This window comes from Myotis yumanensis, unplaced genomic scaffold (assembly GCF_028538775.1).
Source record: "Myotis yumanensis isolate MYYU_CA2020_CCGP unplaced genomic scaffold, mMyoYum1.0.hap1 SCAF_7, whole genome shotgun sequence".
Taxonomy (NCBI): Eukaryota; Metazoa; Chordata; class Mammalia; order Chiroptera; family Vespertilionidae; genus Myotis; species Myotis yumanensis.
This window is the reverse complement of record NW_027223758.1, coordinates 51448143-51471655: the sequence shown is the minus strand read 5'-3', so window position 1 is coordinate 51471655 and position 23513 is coordinate 51448143. Positions and strand designations below refer to the sequence as shown.

The 23513-nt window shown below is 50.6% G+C and overlaps 1 protein-coding gene across 1 annotated transcript; it reads left to right on the top strand.

Moving 5' to 3' along the window:
* Positions 1-3566: 3566 nt before the first annotated feature.
* DIPK1C (divergent protein kinase domain 1C) lies at positions 3567-22827 on the top strand. Its single transcript, XM_070421555.1, has 4 exons — positions 3567-3773; positions 12175-12840; positions 17378-17542; positions 20871-22827. Exons 1-4 carry the CDS (start codon positions 3567-3569, stop codon positions 21075-21077), a joined length of 1245 nt encoding a protein of 414 aa, XP_070277656.1. The 3' UTR covers positions 21078-22827.
* The last annotated feature ends 686 nt before the right edge of the window (positions 22828-23513 follow it).

Genomic DNA, 23513 nt, shown 5'->3' with positions numbered 1-23513 from the left:
CAGATCAGATACAAAAGGCCATGCCCTTCTCTGTGAGGTTTTAGGTAATAACACTCACCCTCGGTGGGGTGCTGGGAGAATGATGTGAGTTAATGTACACAAACATATTAAGTACATACAAGCATAGGTATGTTTGTTGTTGTCAGTCTTTGTAGAAAGAAAAATATTTTTATGAGCTCGACGTATATTAGAAATGTAGCAGAACCAAGCATTAGTAAAGCTATTTGGTATAATCAGAGTCAGAAAACTACAGAATTATACTTTTTCTTCCAGTAATGGCCTACAAGCAAAATATTCATATTCTGTTCTCAGCAACAAGTTCAACTGTCAATCTATTAGTTCAGAATCCAAAGGATATGTTCAAACATATTCGGAACCCAGTGATGTGTCTGCGTTGTTCAATGTAGCCTCGGGAAATCAGAAAGAAATATTTATGTGTTAAAAGAAGAATTGTCAAGAAAAATTCCACAGGGTGCTCAGAGTTTTCTGATCTTTCAGAGAAAAGGCTAGACTGCATCTTCCTCTCATTTCTTCCGATTAGGTGCTGGGATTACAACATGAAACAAGACAGAGTCTCCAGCCTCTTGTCTAATGGAAGAAATCAATGAATAAACAGTCTAGTCGATGTGCTAATTAAAACAGACAACCGTGACTACGTGGTATGTTTGCTCTGCTCTGTTGCGGGAGCTGCCTGAAACCTGGGCGTGGGGCATAGGTTCCGGCCTGGAGCACAGGGTGCCTTTCATCTGCTCACAGGGCGTTCCCTGTCGGTTCTACAGACCTAAATTTCCATCACCTTCAGAACAAGGGAAACCTGCCTGAGAGTTTTTGTGTGAATTAGGTATGATTGGAGGGATCATTGCACTCAGCCATTTCTAGTAATAGGACTTCACTTTTCATAGTTTGCGTTAGGGAGTAGGGGGAAGTAGTTCCTGAATTTCATAGTTTTTTTTAAGGAGTCAAAGCCTATTCAAATCAACTGATGTGAAGCCCGAACCTGGCCAGGCCACTCTCCCAGCTCTACCCATACCCTTACTCTGACCGGGCCCACAAGGCTGCTGGCACCACACGCAGCAACTAGGGCTCCTGGGAGATGAGACCGAAGTCCTGTTTCTTTCTTTGTTAAGCCAAAGCTTCACATTTTGTTGTTAATGTAATGATGTTTTTGTTTATCTTTTTGCTGCTCTAGGGAACAATTGTACCAGCTGGCCTATCAGTCACCATCCTGTGAATTCCCCAAAAAAGCCCTCTTTGGACAGATAATTTTAAAAGGCTCCTCCCCCCCCCCTCCCCATGAGCCTCCACCCCCAGGTAAAGGGCTTGGTGAGCTGGGCTCTGGTGGGCTTCAGCCCCACCCGCCTCTCCTGGCTTCCTGCAGTGTGCAACCCGCATAGCAGGAGGTCGTGCACAGGTCCTGCCTCTCAGGGGTTTGCTTTCGGCTCAGGAGGACCGTGACTTCTGTACTAAAACAATGATGAATGTTCGAAGGCTCTCTTCAACGTGGGCTTATCATTTTCTTCTGTATACTTTTCTTTTTAAAATGCCCAAAGTAATAAATAAAAATAAAATAAAATAAAATATTAAAAAAACAACAACAACAAAAATGCCCAAAGAGCCTTAGCTGGTTTGGTTTAGTAGATAGAGTGTCAGCCTGTGGACCAAAGGGTCCTGGTTTTGATTCCGGTCAAGGGCACATGCCAGGGTCCCCAGGGTGGGGCATGCAGGAGGCAGCTGATCAATGATTCTCTCTTATCATTGATGTTTCTATCTCTCTCTATCCCTCTCCCTTCCTCTCTGAAATCAATAAAAAAAAAAGTTTTTTTTAAATGCCAAAAGAAGCGTGATTATTAACATATTTTTAAAACTTACACAAGTAACGCTCACTTTGCAAATCCTGACTTTGATTTCAAGTTCTGCTTCCCCTGTTTTCAGTCTTAGGTTTGAAACCATAAATGCTTACAATTCTTTATCTCATCCTCCTTCCTATTTGTGCCCCTCCCCCATAACATTTTGGAGAAAGGGAATCAATCACCTTTACACCATCGAGTCAGGATTTGAAAGCAGTGTCTGTTCTAAGATGTCTTCTGTGCTTCCCAACCATTTTGAAACGAGATGACCAAGTCTGAACAGTGCCTAGAACAATATTCCCACGTGGTGCTTGGGGTTGGGGCTGGGTGTGCCCTGCTGTGGGAGGGCTGGTCATAGGGAAGGGACAGGCATTACTGCTGTTGGTGGAGTGATCCCCAAATCCCAGTGTCTGTGGCATTAGGGAATATCCGAGGTGTACCTAGAGTGTCCCTTGTGAGTGTGGTGTTTCACAATTTCTGGAGACCTCTACCATTGAGTCATGACACTTGAAGTTAAACAGGTGACTGCAGAACAGACAAGATTAGGAAGCCAGTTCCTAGGGAGACTGACAGAATGCTTCATCCTGGCCAGAGTAATTCCTGCTGTCCCCACACTCAGAAATGGATATGTGAAATCCAGGTACAGTGCAGGTGGGAGTGTGACCCCATGAGCTGGTACCTAACAGGCCAGAATAAGCTCCTGCCCAGTGAGTGGCAGGGGCCCTGGGCCTGCGCTTGCAGAAGCCCTCAGCTGGGACAGCTCCGGGTGCACCACCCGCCAGGACTGGGGTGGGGGTGGGGGTGGGGGGGGGCAGGAAACAGGCTTCCAGGGAGCAGCAACTTGGAGGCGTGGGGAGGAGACAAGAACCAGGGACAGGTCTGCCAGCCGAGGTGCCCGCCTATTTTATGTAATGGCTGGGATAGAGCATTGAAGCTCACTCCCTGAGACCTTGTTACCAACAGACCTAAATGCAGATTTAGACGGCGTTTAGTGAGTGCTTTCTCCTTGCCAGGGGGAAGCAGAAATGTTTAGTGCTGCACTTTTTCCCCTGGAGAGGACACCCTGGAGTCTTTGGCAGCCTGGGCAGGGGGGTGGGGGACTCAGGATTCAGGATGCTGTCTGGGAAAAGTCGGCGACAGTGGCCACAGGGTGACAGTGGCCACAAACTGTTCGGGACCCAGGACTCTGCGCAGGCTCAGGGTCTCACCTGTGGAGGGCCTCTCAAGTCGGGGTGATGTAGGGGAGGGAGGAATCTAACAGAGGCACATGGGGGAGGGGACAGAGAGCAACCAGGGGTCTAGATTTGGGACACTGAGCTGCAGCCCAGAGGAGAAGTGGGGGCGGGTTTTGTCTGAATTGAAGATGTGTTGGCCGAGGAGCCAGGAGTCTAGACCAGGGAGTTTGAATCTGCGCTGATTCTGTTTAAGATGAGAGCCGATCTGGGGGGAAAGGTGCAAAACAAGCGGAAAGGGTGTCCGGGTGCTGCGGTGGAGCGGGGCGTCCAGCACGCACGGACCAGGGAACGGCCAGCGCACACCCCCTTCCCCAGTGTTCCAGCCGACACCCTCACCCACCCCAGGACTTGCTGGGCAGGGGATCCAGCCGCGGGGCCTCCCCTCCCTTCGCGTGGCCTCTCCCCCGCATCCCCTCCCCCGCTGAGCCGGCAGCAGTGGAGCCGCGACAGGAGTGCAGGGCACAGGCAGTGGCGCGCGCTGGCCATGGCGCAGACTGCGGGCGCGCGGGGTCGCCCAGGGCAGTGCGGGCGGTGCGGGAGGCGCTGGAGGTGCGGGAGGCGCGCGCTGGTTGCCTGTGTTGCCTGGACCGTGGTCTGGGTGCTGGCGGCTGCGCTGCTGCTCCGCGCGCACCCCGGGGTCCTCTCTGAGCGCTGCACGGACGAGAAGAGCCGGCGCATCCTGGCCGCGCTGGTAGGTCCCGCTGCCGCACTGCCCCGCGAGGTGCGCCCGGGTGCAGGGGTGGGACCCGGGTCTTGGGATGCAGGATGTGCAGGTCCCAGTCTCCGTGGGATGGGCACTGTGTCCCCGAGCCCTCCGGGCGCGCAGGGGTGTTTCTCCCCACGTCGCCAAAATTGGTCCTTTGTCCCAAGAGTCTTCCTGCCGACTGCTCTTCCGCCGCCCCTGAGCCCGCGCTCCTAAAGAAAGTTTGCGGTAGGTTCCCAGTCTCCCCACACCCCCTTGGTGGCCCATCCCGTGTGGGGCAGCCGGGTTAGGGGCCAGGATGCGGACCAAGATGCCTCTCGGGTCCCTGGGTCCCTGTTCTCTGGCCCAGACTCCGTTCTGCGCTTCCAACCTGGGCTTCACCACACCGAGCCGATGCGCTAACAGGGCCCTGCCTCCTGTGCCCCAAGCCTCGCTCGTCTCACACTCGCCTCATGCATCCGTGAGACCCCAGGCACAGCGTGCTTCCACGAGGCGATCCGACCTCCGTGGACCCTAGTCCTGGGGTAGTGGCTGCAGTCTCTGTCCCTCCACGGTAGGGCCTGATTGCTCCTCAGCTGGGCGGGGCGGGAAGGGGAGACAGAACCGCAGGGTTCTGTCTGCGCACACTGGGCCCCAGATGCTCATCGGTTGCTTCCCAAACGCTGGCTGCTCCTTAGTCTCAGTTTGGTTCAGAAGATTATGTGCTTTAGGAGATTTGAACAAAGGGAGAAATCCCCCAAAGGAAAGCCAAGAAAGGTGGAGATAGCGGCTACTCCTGTTACATTGATTTTTGAAGTGTTTATTCACTTCTCCAAACAGTGAGCATCTAAGCATTTGGTGTGAAAAGTGATCTGTTTTCTAAGAAATCTTCAAGAAATGCATGGGAAGTTTTTATTTCAATTGCTTATAAATGGGTGGGCCCTTTGAGATTGTAGGTTTGTTTTTTAAAAAAATATATTTTTATTGATTTCAGAGAGAGAGGGAGAGAGAGAGAGAAACATCAATGATGAGAGAGAATCATTGATTGGCTGCCTCCTGAAGGACCCCTACTGGGGATCGAGCCTGCAACCCAGGCATGTACCCTTGACCAGAATCGAGCCCAGGACCCTTCGGTCCCAGGCTGACGCTATATCTACTGAGCCAAACTGGCTAGGACTGAGATTGTAGGTTTTCAAAATGGGGTAGCATAAAGGTTTTCAAGTAAATAATTTTTTTATATAAAAAGTGAGATTGGAAAAATTTAAGGAATAATGAGTGAAAGGTACAAGCTAAAACAAATCATATTTCCTAATTGAGTCTGACATGTGTCATCATGAATGGACCATAATGCAAATGAGACACACATCATTGATTCCCTCCATCCTATCATTTATCCATGCATCCACCCATCCGTGCATCTACCACCCACCCACTGATGGTTACACTAAAGTTTATCAAGTTTTCTTTAAGTTGCATGAGCTCTTTGATTTCCTCAGGAACCCATATAAAAACTCCTTTCTTTTTTTTTGCGGGGGGGGGGGGGGGGGCTGATTGACTGTTTATAGTGAGTGAAGATTAATAGTTTGGCCAAGATGGAATACTTCTGCTTACAAAAATAATAGAAAATAATCTTTTAGATTAAAGTAAAAGATGAATTCCACTTTTCCATTTATCTACCTTTGACTAAGTGGGAAAGGCCAAATGGAAATGAATAGCCTAATATAAATTAATTGCTCATCATAACTTTCCAAGCATTTCAGCCCATAAATTAAAACCAATTCTGACAAGTGGTTCTACCACTAAATCTCCAATGGCAGCCCTAGGTGGTCATTTTTAGTCTGACCTAAAGCTGAAGAGGGCGGTCCTACTTCTGGAGGCTCTCTCCTTTCTTGTTACCAAAAGAATGATGTGAAATCCCAGGTCCCTCTTGCTGAAGTTCATCTGCCGTTGTCTCCCTGAACTGACTTTTCGGGGAGCATCATTTGCACGCCTTGTTTGAGGCCATGGTTTCTCCCACGTGATCAGGACTTGGCTTTCTCTCCCTCTCTTCCTACCTTCTCCATTCTGACTTGTTGATGTGAGCCTCACGCAGCACGCTGGCTCCCTTTTACCCAGGACACTACCCTCGCACAAGCTTTGAATAAGACCCAGTCTGCAAACCTCGCTTGCTGGGCCCTAGCTGCCCCGCAGAGGCTGGCACGGTGGCCTCCCAGGACTCCAGTTGAATCGAGCTCCTGTCTCTGGGCTCCCCAAGCACTTTCAATTCATTCTGCCTGGCTTTTATCCTTAGTAATAAAACAGGCTGTTAGTTTCCTGACTGGCCTCCAGACTCTCATTAGCTTTCCCTCTGAATAGCAGAGCATAGAAGGAGTAACTGAACTGAGCCAAAGGGAGCCCTCTTTCTCTCTGGCAGGGGCAGCAGAGTGGTGGGCAAGGCCTGGGGTTTCCCAGGCCCCCAGTGCACAGGGGCCTTGAGGCCTGTGGGAGGAGTCTAGCTGAAGCAGAGGAGCCAGGAGCCAGGTCTGCTGCTAGCCCCAAGCCACCCCACCTCCTGAGGGAGCCCACTGCACTCCCCAGGCCTGGAAGAGCCAACTGGCCTTGTTCCAAAGAGTGGAGCACTGGGTCTGAGAGCTTTGGATTTCCCTAGTCAGACTGCAGTGCTGCTCTGTACTGCGGCTTTCCAGCTCATCCCATAATGAAGACACCCACATGCCCTCAGACTGCCCTGGGAGGTTGCTACAGCCCCGCTGTTCCAGAGAGCAGTGCCGGGAGGCGATGCAGGCAGATGAGCCTTAGGCCATGCTTGGTAATTCTTGCGCCCGCCTCCTACTCTGCGGGCGGAGTTCTTCATGCAGTGGCAGAGAGGGCTGGGCTGCGGGTGCCTGTCTGCTTCTCAGGGTAGGCACTGTGATTAGTTTTACATGTATCATTTCACTTAATCCTCTCCACAACCTCTGGGAGGCCTGTGCTTTGACTATCCCCATTTGGCAGATGGTGAAACTGAGCCCCAGAGGGGTCAGCTTGTCCTGATTTGTGCAGTTAGTGTGTGTGGAGCCAGGGGGAACTGTGTGCAGTCTGACAGGAGAGACCCTGTGACAGCGAGAACCGTCAGTAACAACTGGGTATACTTAACCCTCCACAGCATATCGCTTCCAAAGCATCTCACAACTGTTCCCACGGCTGTTACTCAGAGGCTTCCTTCCCTTTTGGCTAGTTAGGCTTGATGTGATTTAACTTAGTTGCCTACATTTGGGATTCCTGTTTAATAGGACAGGCTTGTCTTTTTTGCTGTGATGGAAACCCAGGGCCTTAGCGCACATCTGGGGCGCATGCCCAGAAAGACTTTATAGCAGAGAATAACTCTATTCTCCTGAGTGCTCGTCCAGGGTCAGGAAGGCTGCCCAGCAGACTGGCCAGTTGCTCTGAGAGTCTGCAGTGCACAGCGTCACTGCCGGGGAAGGATCTTCATCGTGTGACGATTGCTAACCACATAGGAACTCAACACTCCTTAAAAACAAAACCAAACACACAGAAAACCCAGATCTTAGGCATGACCCCCGAGACCTGTCAACCATTTCCCAAACTGGAACGGACAGGCTTTGTTTTTGCTTGAGAAGCATGATACAAGCCGGAGAGATTCTAAGCGACAACCACTAAGAACTCTTCCTGCAGAGCTGGGCATGCTGAAAATGTGTGTTTGCATATTCCCACACAACTACAGGAAATACAAACGCACGGTGAGTCCAACTAATTAGATAATGCCACTTAACTACAATGAGACTTTTTTCTCAGTGTATACCTGTGGATTTTCTGTGCACACACATGTGGGTACAGAAATGTACCTGTCTTCAAACTGGCAGTTTGGATCTCCTCATAGTCAGAGGAAACTGATTTTTAAAATGGAGTTAAAGGAAATAAAAGCACATTTTATTTTATTTTTTTAGTTAAAAAAGAACTGCTTCACCCTGGCCAGTGTGGCCCAGTGGTTGAGTGTCATCCCTTGCACTGAAAAAAATTTTTTAAAAATATATTTTATTGATTTTTACAGAGAGGAAGGGAGAGGGATAGAGAGTAGAAACATTGACGAGAGAGAAATATCAATCAGTTGCCTCCTGTACACCCCCTACTGGGGATATGCCCACAACCAAGGTACATGCCCTTGACCAGAATCGAACCTGGGACCCTTCAGTCTGCAGGCTGACGCTCTATCCACTGAGCCAAACAGGTTAGGGCTGCACTGAAAATTTGATGGGTCAATTCCTGGTTAGGGAACATGCCCGGGTTGCAGGCTCTATCCTTAGTGGGGGGAGAGGGGCATGCAGGAGGCAACCTGATTGATGATTCTTGTTCATCAGTGTTTCTCTCTCAACCTCTCCCTTCCTCTTTCTCTCAAAATAGAAAAAAACACACCGTTTTTTTTGAAAAAAAAAAAAAAAAAAAAAAAAGAGCAACTTCAATAGGACCTGCTGCTAAATAAAATAATTTAATGATTGTCTCTAACATGACAATTATTCATTAGTTTGTAACCTCATAATTTATACTGTGAGTTTGCTGTTTTTTAAATGCTAGATTAAGCTTTTCTCTGTGTTTAGTTCGCACAGACATGCGAAGACTCTGCAGACGCACTCTGGCACCAGTGACCAGAATAGCTGCTGTGGACAAAGTTTACATTCTACATAAGTGGCGTGGGAACCGAAATGCCCCAAATCCCCTATCCTAAAGGATGATAGCAAAGAACAGTTGTGTGGTAACTGCATTGTTGTGCTTTGCTCTAATGTAAACGGTCTTCTATGATAAATGAGGTCACAGACCTAAGACCTCACCTGGGCATCTCGCTCCACTTCCTGTCCTTGCCGATGCCTAACACCACATCCCTTATGCTTCAAAGTGCTGATCTTCAGAAAACAGCCAACATTAATGTTCCCCTCCAAAATCGATAGGCCATATGCCAGATTCAATGATTAGACTGTTGTTCAAAATATCTTGTGACTCCTGTTTGGAACTGCCTTCCAAATTTGCAGGGGCAAATCTTGGATAGGTTTCAATTCAATTTGAATTTGATTTCATCAATGCGATACAGTTTTGTAGGCAAGGCTGAGCTGCGGGAAGCCTGCAGGAGGGGGGATGGTGCAAGGGTGGGTCCTTTAGTGAGAGCCCCAGGCAGAGGAGCATCCCCACCAGCAGGTAGGACTGCCTCAGGGGAAAGTTGATCTGACCCTTGCAGGGTAGGAAGCATTTGTGCCAGGTGGAGATGCAGAAATGGCTTTTTTGTTTGTTTGTTTTTACAGTTTTAAAATTGATTTTTTATTTATTTTTATTTTTATTTTTTAAAATATATTTTATTGATTTTTTACAGAGAGGAGGGGAGAGGGATAGAGAGTTAGAAACATCGATGAGAGCGAAACATTGATCAGCTGCCTCCTGCACACTCTCTACTGAGGATGTGCCTGCAACCAAGGTACTTGCCCTTGACCGGAATCGAACCTGGGACCCTTCAGTCCGCAGGCCGATGCACTATCCACTGAGCCAAACCGGCTAGGGCTAAGATTGATTTTTTAGAGAGAGAGGAAGGTAGAGGGGGAAAGAGAGAGAAACATCTATGGGAGAGCAAAACATCTATTGGCTGCCTCCTGCACGACACCCAACAGGGGTCAAGCTGCAACCTGAGCATACGTTCCAACTGGGAATGGATGGAATGGCAACCCCTCAGTGCACAGGATAATGCCCAACCAACGTAGCCACACCGGTCAGGGCAGGAATGGCATTTTTGATAGGACACCCCTGTCCGTCACACAATGGCCCACGCTCTGACCTGCACTCCACACCCTGAACTGGTCTTGTTCTCTGAACACCCCATGCTACTTTGCAACTCCAGGTCTTGGCACAGGCTATTTCCTTCCATGAAACTGCCCTCCCCCTTTTGTCTGCTAAGCAGACTTGCCATTTGTTTTTCAAAAGTGAGCTCAGATGCATCTCTCTAGGAAGAAGCCTCCTTGGCTCCCGACATCTAATGACCAGGATAAAACTAGCATTCCCTGAGATAACCAAGTCCTCTGCACCCATGACCTTGGTTGACCTCCACAGGCCTCCTGTGACACAGTATTATCATCCTATATTACAGATTTGAAAACATGCTCCACACCTATTTAGGGCAGAGCCCAGGGACCAACTCAGTTTTCCCAAACCACACTTCCCAAACTTACCTTGCCCATGTCATACTCCGCTATCATGGATGAGTTTCAAAGGCAGCCACCACTGTTCTGTGAACTCTGGAGCCTGGTACCTGTAGTTGGATGGAGGCTCAGCTCTCCCACAGCTGGACTGAGTTGGAAAGTGGCATTGTTAACTGGAAGCTGGCCAGGTGTGCCTGAGGCAGGTGGGCCTTGTCTGTGGCCATTGCTCTCTAGCTGAGTCTAGCACAGTGGTTCTCAACCTTGGCTGCACATTAGAATCACCTGGGAATCTTTTTAAAATCCTGATTTCTGGGCCTCATCCTCCAGAAATTCTGTTTCTTTGTTATGGGGTGGGTGATTCTAATGTGCAGCCAATGTTGAGAACCACTGCTGGCAAGTCCTGGCTGGACTGGCTCCTTAGGGATGACTGCAGTGTGGAAGTGGCGGGGTCACCACAGCTGGACGGTGGGAGACCAACTTCTGGGCTCTGGGTGTTTTGATTTTGAGACCCTAGCCCTGGGCCCGATTGAGAAACATAAATATGAGGCACTTTGAAGTCTTTTATTTAATTACTAGAGGCCCAGTGCACAAAAATTTGTGCACTGGGGGGGGGGGGGGGGGGGGGAGGGGAGGGAAGGAAGGGCCCTCAGCCCGGCCTGTGTCCTCTCGCAGTCTGGGACCCCTCGGGAGATAACGACCTGCTGGTTTAGGCCTGCTCCTGGGTGGCAGAGGGCAGGCCCAATCCCTAGGTGCAGCCCCTGGTCGGTCTCAGAGCAGGGCTGATTGGGGAGTTGGGGCGCCGCCCCCTGTCATGCACAGAGCAGGGCTGATCAGGAGGTTGCGATGCCACCCTCAGTCACGCTCAGGGTATGGCTGATTGGGGGGTTGGGGCACCGCCCCCTGTCACACTCAAGGCAGGGTCGATGGGGAGGTTGCGGCGCCACCCCCTGTCACACACAGAGCAGGGCCAATCAGGGGGTTGGGGCACTGCCCCCTGTCACGCACAGAGCAGGGCCCATCAGGGGGTTGGGGAGCTCCTCCCTGTCATGCACAGAGCAGGGCTGATAGGGGAGTTAGGGCACCGCCCTCTATCACCCACAGAGCAGGGCCGATCAGGGGGTTGGGGCGCAGCCACTGTCACACTCAGGGCAGGGCCGATGGGGAGGTTATGGCTCTACCCCATCACACACAGAGCAGGGCCTGTGGCGGGGGGAGGGGGGGGGGTTGGGGCACCGCACCCTGTCACACACAGAGCCGCAGGGCGATCAGGGAGTGGGGAGCTCCCCCCTATCAGGCACAGAGCAGGGCTGATCAGAGGGTTGGGGTGCCTTCCCCTGTCACGAACAGAGCAGGGTGGACAGGGAGGTTGTGGCCCAGCCCCCTGTCACACACAGAGCCACAGGGCGATCAGGGGGTTTGGGCACTGCCCCCTGTCACGCTGATCCGGTGCCAGGAGGCCTCACAGCTCCGCTGATCCCAGTGCTGGGAGGCATATTACCCTTTTACTATATAGGATAGAGGCCTGGGGGCCGGCTGGTTTGCCCTGAAGGGTGTCCTGGATCAGGGTGGGGGTCCCCACTGGGGTGCCTGGCCAGTCTGGGTGAGGGGATGATGGCTATTTGCAGCTGGTCACACACCCTTCAAAGTGGGGGTCCCCACTGGGGTGCCTGGCCAGCCTGGGTGAGGGGCTGAGGGCTGCTTTCAGGCTGGCGGTTGTTGATTGAAGCTCCCAACCGCTCCTTTTTTTAAATTTTATTCTGGGCCAGCTTTAGCTCTGGCTCTAGCTCTGAGAGCAGGTATCTGGTTTGTTTCGGTTCTATAATCGAAACAATGTATAACTCCAGCTCTGAGATCCCGGCCTATATTTGTTAGAATGTTTCAAACTGCCAGCTCAGAGGCCGGCAAGTCAGGCGGGAAACGTTGGAGTCTGCAGTCACTGGCGCAAGCAAGCCTCATGTTCGCTTCCAGCTGCCTGGCTGCCGGCCACCATCTTGGCTGACAGTTAATTTGCATAAGGATATGCTGATTAGCCAATGGGAAGGGTAGCGGTCGTACGCTAATTACCATGTTTCTCTTTTATTAGTGTAGATGCACTGACTTCCCAAAGACCCTGCAGGGCTCATGGGGTTCCCCTCAAGGGCTGATGAGAAGCACCCCAAGCTCAGGGACCAACCTGGGCCCTTGTCCTGCCCCCTCCCGCCGCCACCACCTTGTGACCTGCTGTCCCTTCTTTCCAGTGCCGGGACTACCAGGGCGGGGCGCTGGCAGGCGACCTCTGCGAGGACCTGTGCGTGGCCGGGAGGCTGCGGTACCGGCGCTGCCTGTACTATGAGAGGGGCAAGAAGGTGCTGCAGGCAGACTGGCGCGGCCGCCCCGTCATCCTCAAGTCCAAGGAGGAGGCCTTCTCCAGCTTCCGGCCGCCTGGCCTGATGGAGGAGCAGGCCGAGGACGGAGGCCAGGGCTTCCCGGAGGCAGAGCTGCTCCTGCTGGTGGCGGGGGAGGTCAAGAGTGCCCTGGGCCTGGAGCTGGCGGCCGGCAGCCTGGGCCCGATGTGGCCGGGGCGCCAGGGTGCCCGCTGGCGGGGCCAGCTGGCCAGCCTGTGGTCGCTGGCGCAGCAGGAGGAGTTTGTGCTGCTCAGCATGCTGCACGGCCTCAGCCCGCACGCCCCGCCGCTGCTGGGCTCCTGCGGCCACTTCTACGCGGTGGAGTACCTGGCAGCGGGCAGCCCCCACCACAGGGCTCTCTTCCCCCTGGATGGGGCCTCGCGGGGCCAGGCCCAGGCCGTCAGCGACATGGCCCTCAGCTTCCTGGACCTGGTGAGACATTTCGACAACGACTTCTCCCACCGCCTCCACCTCTGCGATGTCAAGCCCGAGAACTTTGCCATCAGGAGGGACTTCACGGTGAGTGCTCCTTGGAGAGTGGACGCATCATGTGGGGGACGGAGGGTTTTAAATGAGAGCATTTCTGAAATCCTGGGGCACAATGTAGCATCGTGCTGCCTTGTAGCCTGGACAGCCCACCCAGCCCAAGCTGAGTTCATGAGAATTCAAAGGACACATGCACCTCACCCCACTCCAGGGGGTGGGTGGAATGAAAGGCTGGAAGGCAGGAGCCCAGGCCCCAGAGGCGAGGCGTGTCCTCCCTGGGGCTGTTCTGGAAAGCAAGCTCTTGCTGAGAGCAGAAAGCAGTCTTCAGGGATGAGGGGCCACACAGGATGACGAGGAGGATGGGCGTGGGGGCTTTTGGACAACAATCCAGTTGGGGGATGCTGTTTTTAAACTGTCCAGGTTCCATGACAGTGTGCAACATTTTTCTAGCACTTTCTCCCTGGAAATTCTAGCCAGCTTCCCTTCCACGGGTAAGATTTCTAGAGGGACTGGAGTGGGGCGCCTCCTGCAGGGACAACCCTGCCCAGGTGGACATGGTGGCCTCCGCACTGTTCTGCAGGGCAGGTGCATTTTTGCTCCCTCTCCGGGTGTCGAAGGAATTGAATGAGGAGGAGCTGCAGTGTCATTGGAAGAGAATCCTCTCTCTCCTCCCCCCTCCCTAGGTAAACCCAGGTGTCACAATAATGCTCTATCCCAGGGGCCATTGCCTGGGGTCACCCCTATTGCAATGAGTCATCTCTTACACTGCACCTGCCAGCAGGTGAAGGCCCAGGCCAGCTTCCCTCCGGCCACCTCAGTGGGCTGGGCATTGTGGAGGCTGGCTCATGGTGGACTACTCTCTTGTCAACATAAGAAATGTTCAAACCTATAGAGAATTTTTATGAGTTTATTGGGCCAAACTGATGACAAAACCTCAATAGTTAGATATTATATTCCAGAGAATGACAGTTTTGCATCTTTTAAAATACATTACAATAAAAAGAGACTACATAAGTGGGTTACGTGAAATCCATTGGTGATAGATTAGGGAGGTGGGAGAAAGCAAAGTGGAGAAACCTCTGGTATTGGATAAAAAGTAAAATGATAGACACATACTTCTTTCACTTAGGTGGGTGCAGGATAGTTAACAGACAACAATGAACCCAATGACAATGAGGGGATTTGTGGTCTCTGCAGAGCGGTGCCTGAACTTTGAGGGGTCCAGAAAAAGGAAATTAAATGCATATATGCATAACCACAGACACAGACAATAGGGTAGTGAAGGCCTGGGGAAGGAGTAGGGAGGAGGGGGCTGTGGGGGGTGGGGGCAGGGAGAGGAACATCTGTAATACTTCCAACAATAAATATACATTTTTTTAAAAAGGAAAATCACTTTGACATTCCAAAGATATGTTATCTTAAATGCAAAAAGATAATAGGCTCAATTAAGGTAAAGATTGACTGATTGACTTTTGTTAGGAAAAATACTGCTTTTGGACATGACTACCCGCCATGAATTGCTTTTAGTTTAAAAAAATTTTCATTTTAGAGCATCCTATGTGGTTACTTTGGGTGTCTGAGTTTGTAAGGCCTCTCCTGAGCTTGTCAGGTTTAGTATATGGTTCCTCTCATCCACCCCAGTCAAAACGTAAGGGACACATAGAAGGTACTATTCCAGCCACAGGAATGCCTCGGTATAACAACCTGAAATCGATATAGAGCCCTTCTCCTGTCAAGTCTTTGTCACTGTGAAGGGCGTCATAGCATTTTGCCCCAACTTCTTTGTCCTAATGCTCTGTCCCTGGCTGTTCCAGAGAGACTGATAAGCCGGTGGTTCCAAGTGCAGGAGGGAAAGAGCTGGGGGGAGGGAGGAGTTCCTGGAGGTTCCAGAGAGGTCTCCTGCCAGACAAGCTGTGAAAGTCAGGATGCCCCGGACTCATAGGCTTATTTCTCAGAGCTGAGGTCCTGGCCGAGGCTTCTTTACTTTGTGAGCAGGAAGGTTATATAATGAACACAAGGGGCCGTGGCTCTCCTCAGAGCTGTCCTGGGGACCCAGCCACCCTGAGGCCTTGGGCAAGGAGGCGTGGAGTGTTCACACACAACCACCAGCTTTGGGTAGTTAGGGGTCCGTCCTTCCTGTCATGAGATAATTTGTTTATTCATCCAGCAAGTATGAGGGCATGTGAGTGAGTGGTGGCAGTCGAGGGAACCCAGTGGCTGTCTGGGCTGGGTTCCCAGGAAAGGCTTTAGAAGGAGGTGGCGCTGATGGGTCTTCCCTGAGGAGTGAGCAACATGGGGCATTACTGGCTTGCAAGATCCACCTCCTTTGTGCCTTCCAGCATCTCCTGCATCGTAGGCCTGAGATAGTTGTTCAATGAAGTCCTGGCTGCTCTCCTGACCAGGTCGGACTTGCTGTGCCTGAGGCACTCGGCCCTGCAGCATGCAGCCCTGGCTGCTGCCAGAGCGAGGGTGAGGACGGGGAGGGAAGGACCGGATTCCACTGCGCTGAACCCGGCATTGCTGACCTTCCTCATGAGGCTGAGGTTCAAGAAGTTCCTTTTACCTACGATTTTAAGTAAAAACCAGCCACATCACCAGAGAACGGGTTAGAAATGCAAGTTCTCTGCCTTTACCCAAGACCTCCTGAGGATGGATGTGGCCGTCTGAATTTGAGAAACAAGCTAGGGGACCAGCAGGCGGGTCCTCCCTTCAGGACATGTTGCAGTGGCTCAGATGATGGGAAGAATTGACGACTCTAAGTCATTTACTTCCTCCAGGTCCCCACTTACAGGTCTTGACGATTTATCCCAAGGAGGGGTTGCACAAGGACAAGTAGGGAACATCATTGCTTCATGCTCCCGGACTGCTGCCAGCAAGTGCTCCTTTCAAGCAGGTGATATGTTTCCTCCCCCAGAGCCACGCTTCCCAGTGGAGAATGAAATGCTTCTCCTCGGTGCTTTCTGGGCTGGCGCAGGATGAAGTTTGAAGGTGGCATGAGTTAGGCCACTCCACGCAGGAAGAATTTTAGGATTCTCCTGATATAATTTGAGAAATCTCCTGCAGGCCTTCTGATTTGTTTGGTCACTGTTCCTATTTTCGGTATTTATAGTTATGCTCATAATGGCTGTAATCCATCCTATGCCATGCACAAAAATTAAAAGATAAATCTGGTTCTCCTAGGAGTTGAGAAGGGAACCATCAGTAATGGTAAAGAGAGAAATTGCAAGGAGCTGAAATTCCATCTGGGGCCCCAGAAGAAGCTGGGGGGACTGCCAGAAACTGTAGAAGAAAGAGAAGGGTCTTGTAGCCCTAATAATACACTAGAAAGGCTGTAGATCATTAGCATAGCCTAATACTTTTTCAGTCTATTAACCAGTGCAAATAATGAAGTGAGCTATTTCTTTTGGCTAAATAATGAGACAGGAAAACTGATTAAAATGATAATTTCTGTTTGCTGTGCATGAATTAGTAATTAGGCAAAGCTCTTAACAAGGAAAAAGCTCCCTGTTTTTTGTTTGTTTGTTTATTTCATTATTCTCCCCATATTTTGAAATAAATTATTTTCCCTCCTCAAGAAATACTCCCCAAGAAACTTTATTGCCTTCGGCATCAACCCTGAATGAGAAACAAAAACAAATGAACCCTTTCTTGAGATGCTACCAATGGGAGAAGGAAGGGGTGATGTTTTGACGTTGACCTGTGAAGGCTTGTGAAATGCCACAGACTCCCTCAAATTCATCAAGTCTTAAAAGCTGTTTAATACCTTGAAGCTATAAACTGCTTGATTTGGGCCAACTCCAGGTTTTCACAGGTTTGAGCTCATTTTTTTTTTTTTTTTTAAATTCAGGTGGTGAAGGAAATCTGCATAATTTAGATATTTTTCTTGTTTTGAAGCCTCTTTGGTTTGAAGCCAAGAAGATAAAGAGATTTCAGGGGTCACGGTTCTTATGCTGACAATGGGATGTAGTGTCTGATGATATTGGATCAGACTCCACACATATCAACCCTAATCTGAGAACGTTGGCGCTGTCATTTCCCCCCACATGTCTATCCAAATAGTCAATTGCAAGCCAGGTAACAGAGATGCCATAGGTAGACAACCTAGATACAGTCGGCCTCATTTTCACACCCACAGACCTGCCTCTTGAACATAGTTTCCTTTTATTGCTTATATTCAAGGGGGTGGATGACCTGTCTCTCACTGCTTTGTAATCTTGACCCTTGAAGGCCAGAGACCAAAGTAGTAAAGCAAGTAGGGGGAGTCATTCATTTTTAAGACATTTTAGAGATGCTACTTTTAAAGCTGAGAAACATTTAAAGATAAAAAGGGATGCTTTCTGCACAGTCCCAAATCCTAGGCTTTCGCTAGTGACAGCAAAGGTCCTTCTCAAAGTGAAAGCCTTGCGATAGGATCTATGCCAGTTGCATGGCCTGGGCTCCGCTGGCTGCAGAGCTCTGTGACCGGCCCTCTGTGACCCCGGCTCGGGAACACAGAGATGGAGGTGTTGCCCAGGTTCCCTCTGTGCTGAGCCCAGTGCCCCCTTAATTACCCTGTGCTGTTTGGTTACAGGTCGTGGCTATCGATGTGGACATGGCTTTTTTTGAACCTAAAATGAGGGAAATTCTCGAGCAGAATTGCACGGGAGATGAAGACTGCAATTTCTTTGACTGTTTCTCAAAGTGCGATCTCAGAGTCAACAAGTGTGGTGCTCAGAGAGTCAACAGCAACCTGCAGGTAAGCAGCAGCAAGACCCTCTCTGGAGCACTCCGCCCTGTGCCCCCAGGGCCTGATGTGTGCTGCAAGGGTGGGGATGGTGGGAGGTGGTGGTCATTCAATCTTTGTTGTCTGCCCCATGAAGTTGTTGGCCATGAGGTCCAACGGATACAGCTCCCAGCAAAGTCAGCCTGGTCTGGTTCCCTGCCCCCTCCCCGCCCCGCCCCTCTCCTCCCTCCCCCTCCCTCCACATTCAGAATGAGTACTAAGAATAAAAAGAATGCAAAGCCATTCTGAGAAACTGTCCAAATTAGAGAGGTTGGACAGACACCACAGTCCTGATAGGCATGTGTTAGGGCCAGCAGGTGGGTAATAGAAGGAGAGAGAATGTGTCCCAAGTCCAGGAATCAGTGATAAATAAATAGGAAGGATGCTGGGTCCAGGCTCTCAGATAGGGTCTAGAGTCCGAGTCCCAAAAGCAGGGCTCCAGACCCCATCAGTGGGAACACTCTCTCTTCTTTGGGCAGAAGTTATCTGCCCTCAGCCCTCCCCTGAGGCTCTCAGGTGGGCGTGGCTGAGCCTGAGCTCATAGGTGTTGATTACAACCAGGAAGAGCCCCTGGCTGAGAAGCTGGGCCCACCACCTGGTTGCCTGTGTTCAATCATGTCTGTGCCCTAGCCTCACCTCCACTTTCCTGCTTTCTTATTCACTTATCCAAACCACTACCCCACTCACTTTTCTGCAGCTGTTCTTCCCTACCATCCTCCAACCCAAAAGACCAGTGTGCCAGAATGCAGGATGCAGACCTGGCGATGTGGGCTTGGGCCAGAGCAGGCCAGAGGTTGGTGCTGCGTCAGGCAACAAAGGAGGACTGTTCTGGGAGACGTGGCAGTGGTTGTGAATCTGGAATTCCTGGACCAGGCCAGACAGAAGCTCTGGGTGGGAAGCCTGCAGCAGTGATGTGGCCTCCAGAGGCCTCCTCTCCGCCCCAGCCTCAAGCTTCATGTGCACGCACACCCTAGGCGGGTCTGCAGGGAAAGCCTCTGCTTCAGTGGCGGGAACAAGATGATTGTCACTACAACAGCAACCACCTGCCCTTTGCCCATAATGAGAGACTAATACAGGGCGGGGCAAAAGCAGGTTTATGGTTGTTCCTACCGAAAATATACAATTCCTAATAAATAATAATGCAAGAATAAATCCTGTGTTTTGTGTACTCACAACTGTAAACCTTCTTTTGTCCCACCTCATATATAAAGGGCTCTTAGAGATCTATCGAGGCAAGTGGTGACCCTTATCCCTTAGCCTCTGAAGCTCGGAGAGTATCCCCAGGATTGTCCCTGCCCAGCAGAGCTTCTTTGGCACATCCCTGGGGCAGTGTCCTGTGATTGGTCAGTGGTGGTGGGGCATTTGCAAAGCACAGTGTGGAAGTGTGGTCCCCGAGGATGCCCCTCAATAAATCTCCGCGTGCAAACCTCCCTCTTAGAATCCGCTCCACAGGAAACCAACCTAAGCAAGGGGGCAAAGGTCCTTATAATATAAAGAACATCTACAAATTAATATGAAAAAGTTCAACATCTGGTGGAAATGTGGGCAAAGGATATCAACTTGACCATTCACTGGAAGGGAAGCAGAAATAGCTTTCAACCTGACTGATAAGAAATGCAAATGAAACCTTCTCACCCATGAGCTGGCAAAAATGAAAGATAACACACGTGCTGGCGAGGGCATGGGGCAGAGGAGCATTCTCATTGCACACTGCTGTGAGTGTGTAACTTAGTACAACTTTTATGGGGGTCAGTTTGGCAAGATGTATCAAAAGAAAAAATGCACATACCCCTTGGCCCAGAAATCTCATTTCTAGAAATTTAATCACTCACAAAAGTGACATATATGCAAGGTATTTATTTCAGTATTGTTCATAATAGCAAAAGTTAGTAAACAACCTACATTTCCATCATGGGGAACTAATTAAGTAATTTATGATACATCCACAAGTTTAAGGGACAGCCATTGAAACTAATGGTATCCTATATAATAAAGAGCTAATTGCTAATTAGAGCGGATGGCGGAACGACCTTCCAAAATGGCCTTCCAGACGACCTTCTGGAATGACCAGTGGGTGGGGCTGCAAGGCAGCAGCTGAGGCGGCCGAGGTTGAGAAGGCCTACTTTTGCACGAATTTCGTGCATCGGGCCTCTAGTATCCTTATATGAACAGACTTGGAAGGCTCTCCCTGATATTTGGCTAAGTGGGAATGGAAGCCATAAGACAGCGAGCATTATATACCGCCATTTATGGAAAGTAAAGGAGAAAGACTTGCACGCACAGGCTTGTGTGTGTGCATAGACTCTCTCGAGAAGGAGAGTCAAGGAGGGGGTCGTCTCTCAGAGCCAGAGCTCAGTGCCTGGCTGTTGGCACGGGATGGAGACTAAGAGTGCAGTCTGTCTTTTAGGACACTGTACATTTTTGCACATGAAAATGTATTATCAATTCAAAAAGAGAAACAAGAGAATGTTTTTTAAAAGAATCCTTGCCCTTGCAGGCACTGGGAGATAGAAGTTGTTATTTGTTTCTGTGAGACAGCAGCTCCATAAAATGGAGGCATTTGTTAAATGAGGCTAATATAAAGAGTGATATAGAAAAAAGAAGCTGTGTTAATTATGCTGCTCCTAGTCCAGTTCTCCCACTAGAGAGGAAACAGAAAGCTGTGCAACACACAGAAGGTGTAAACTGAGAATGCAAAGAGAGCTCCAGCATCAGTGAATTCCATACCTGGTTAGAATGAATGGCCGCAAGATAATGGCTCAAACTAAACCACCTTAAAGGCTCCTAAAAAGACCCTTACCACCTTTCTCCCCTGAGCCTCAAGGTGCTATCACATGTGCATACTACTTCTCACCAACATGTCATTGGACCCTCAGGACACCCTGTCCTGGTTATCACTGTTACTGTACCAATTTATGGCTAAGAATGCCCAACCTCAGCAATGTGGTGATAGAGGGGAGGGCAACTATTCTCAGGTCCTCCCTGGGGCTGCTTCTTACGCAGCAGTTACTGCCTGTGACTTCCTGCTCCCTTCATCTTTGGAAATGTACTCTGCTCTGAGGCCAGAAGTGGAATTTTCTATCTGATATGAGGTAGCCTTCTCCCTGATGCAAAGTTTATTCGTGAGGCTGAGTGTTTAATTTCCAGAAGGGAAGGTACCTACTGGAGTCTGCAAGACCCTCCCCAAAGGCCCTTGGGGGTGTGGGAGCAGAGCTGAGGTCTATGGAAGGACCACTTGCGGGCTCCGGGCTCTCAAGGAGATGCGCTCCCCAAATGAATGTCTCCCTGTCCTTCCCCTCAGGTCATCTGTGACAAAATATTCCGACACTGGTTCTCCTCGACTCTCCAGAGCTCTGCCATTTCCTTCCAGCTCCAGCGGCAGTTGCGGGAGGCTGTGCAGGAGTGCGCAGACCCAGGCAGCCCCCAGAGAGCAGCCCCTACCATGTTCTGGAGGCTTCAGCGCCTCCTCCAAGCTGCGCTGAGGGAACTTCGGGAGGCGGAGAAGTAGCCACAGCGGCCTCTCAAATGCTCGCTCAGGAGAGGTGACCTCTGCGTGGTTTTAAAGAGGAGACATTGTCACTGTGCAAATGATGGTCTCTGAGATATTGTGGTCTCCCAAAGAGCAAGGTCACCTAACGCCGTCTCCATCGTGCGTTCACCGTTGTGGCGTGCGTGTCCTTCTGTCCTGTCCTGTCCCGGCTTGATTCCTTGTTTGAAGAGACCACCCTGGCCTCTGACCGTCACTCCTTGGAAGGTGACGTGAGGGAGGTGGGCACAGAGCTTTTAGCTGTTGGAGGGCCCTCCCTCCGAAACAGCACAAAAGCCAACGTGCAATTGCTCTCGAGAAAGTGCTCATACTCAGCACAGACGTTTCCAGCTGTTCTCGCTGCAAATGGTTGTCAGGTAAAAAAGTGCACGTGTGTACATGTGTGTGTGCACACATGTGAGCACACATGCCTAAGTGAGCAGGTGAGTGTGGGCAGGTGAGAGTGAACAGGTGAGTGTGTGAGGTGTGTGTGAGAGCGGGTGAGGTGTGTTTGCTGTGGGATGGGGGAAGGTGATTTCTCCAATGTGTCCTGGGGGACCACTGGCCCAGCTAGCCATGAAAGTCTCCTTTCCTTTGGAATTAAACACAGTAAAAACAACAGTTGCCTTGATAGGCAGTGCGGCTTGTGTTGGAGAGTGAGGGACACCTTGTGCTGGTATTGGTTGTGAGGGCCCCGTGGACACTGTGGGCTGTGTTTTGGGAAGCATCATGCCCCGTAGTGCAGTCCGTCCTCCCGGGGAGCCGCTTGTGCAGTGACAAACCCCACACTATTTGTCTGTGCCTTGCTCACCCTTTCAGATCCAGGCAAAGGGGGACAGCCTGCTTGTGCTGTTTGCACACATTTTCCTGGGTCGGCACCTCGGCTGGCCCTGTGAGCTGAGGCGGAGAACAATCTCAGGCCCAGCAGCTCTAAGTTCCATGGCTCCTGAGCGGTGCCTGAAGGCCCTCGGTCACCTGCTAGGCCGCTCATCACCCCCCTGCACTGTCTCACTTGAATGAAGTTCCTAAAGGGCCCCTCTCATCATAAGCATGAAGGCCTCTCTCTGCATCGGTACTCCCTGCAGGAAGCAGGACTCCTGGCCGTCACTTTGTGGCAGAAAAAAAGAACACTAACTGTTGTTTCCAAAGAGAAGAGAATGGCCTTTGCCTGGGAGCGGAAGCGAGGCTCTGCGGTGCTGGGCGTCTCAGTGAACCACAGCCCTCTGGTCGGGTTCTCTGTGAGCCAAAGGTTTCCATGCGCATGGTGTGCAGCTGAGGGCGAGGAGGGAGGGGCAGTGGCTTCGGGGTCTGTTGGCTTTGGCACTGTGAGGGCGGTGGGTCTCAGGTGGGTTGACCGGGTTGAGAGCCGCCCTTAGTGCTGGCCTGGAGCTCCCTGGCCAGGCAGGAGGTCTGGCTCCGGAAAGGGCAGAGGTTTGTTCTCATTTCGACCCGAATGGAAACAGATGTTTTTGTTTATCATGGAAACTATGCAATATATACTTACCCAACACAACAGTGTTTTTATTGCTGAAAAGGAGCAGTTTTATCCCTTTCCCCTTGCATTTAACCTCTCTTTCTCCCCCCTCCCCTCTCTGTCTCACACACACCCACACACACTCATACGCCCTTTTCCCATCCTGTCTGCGCAACTGGATTTACAGCAGTGTTTCTTGAACTATCCGTGGTAAAGTTCCACTTTTATTTTTTGATTTTTTTTGTTTTTAATTTTCAATCTCTTACAAAATAAAACTTTTATATGATACAATAAACAAACATGGTTGTATCAGTATTTAATATTGTTAAACACGTTAGAGTGTTTCTTGCTTATCTGATGAGCAGCCACCCTCCCAGTTGGGGCAAGTGTCAGCCTAAGTGATTTCTATATTTTGTTATAAAAACACACACAGTAGACAGAACACGGTCAGAGAAATGTGCATGGGAGTCGGGGGCTTATAAAGTGGGTTCAGCAAGCACAGGCTATGCCTTTTCCAGTTGCATCCGACTTACAGTCAGCAGTGCTGACTTCATCTCCACTCCCCGGAGATGATACATTTTCACAATGTATCTTGATAAGTTGTAGTTAACATCACCTTGTGATGAAGCCATTCAGATCACATGCCCCACTGGGTTATAGATGACAGACATCAACTGCACAGAAACCGTGGGCAGCTCGGGCCACGTGCCCCTGACCTCGTGTTTCCTGAACGGCTCGGTCGGTACCCTGGAGGGACGGACGTCCTGGCAGGGCCACATGGCTGCATCTAACCCTCCTCTCCTTTCTTACCTCCTCACGGCTGAGCAGCAAGCCGCTGCATCTGAACAAGATTGGTCAATTCAGAGAACCACGGGCAGAGTTTCTCTCTCTACCAGTGGTCCCAGACCGCTGTTTCGGAATCACCTGGAATCTTCTTCTAAATG

What these genes read in the sequence shown, in the direction of transcription:
- DIPK1C (XM_070421555.1), top strand. Translation starts at nt 3,567, where the DNA reads ATGGCGCAGACTGCGGGCGCGCGGGGTCGCCCAGGGCAGTGCGGGCGG. An exon ending in GGCGCATCCTGGCCGCGCTG is followed by an intron (nt 3,774 to 12,174) that starts GTAGGTCCCGCT and finishes CCTTCTTTCCAG; the next exon opens with TGCCGGGACTACCAGGGCGG. An exon ending in CCATCAGGAGGGACTTCACG is followed by an intron (nt 12,841 to 17,377) that starts GTGAGTGCTCCT and finishes GTTTGGTTACAG; the next exon opens with GTCGTGGCTATCGATGTGGA.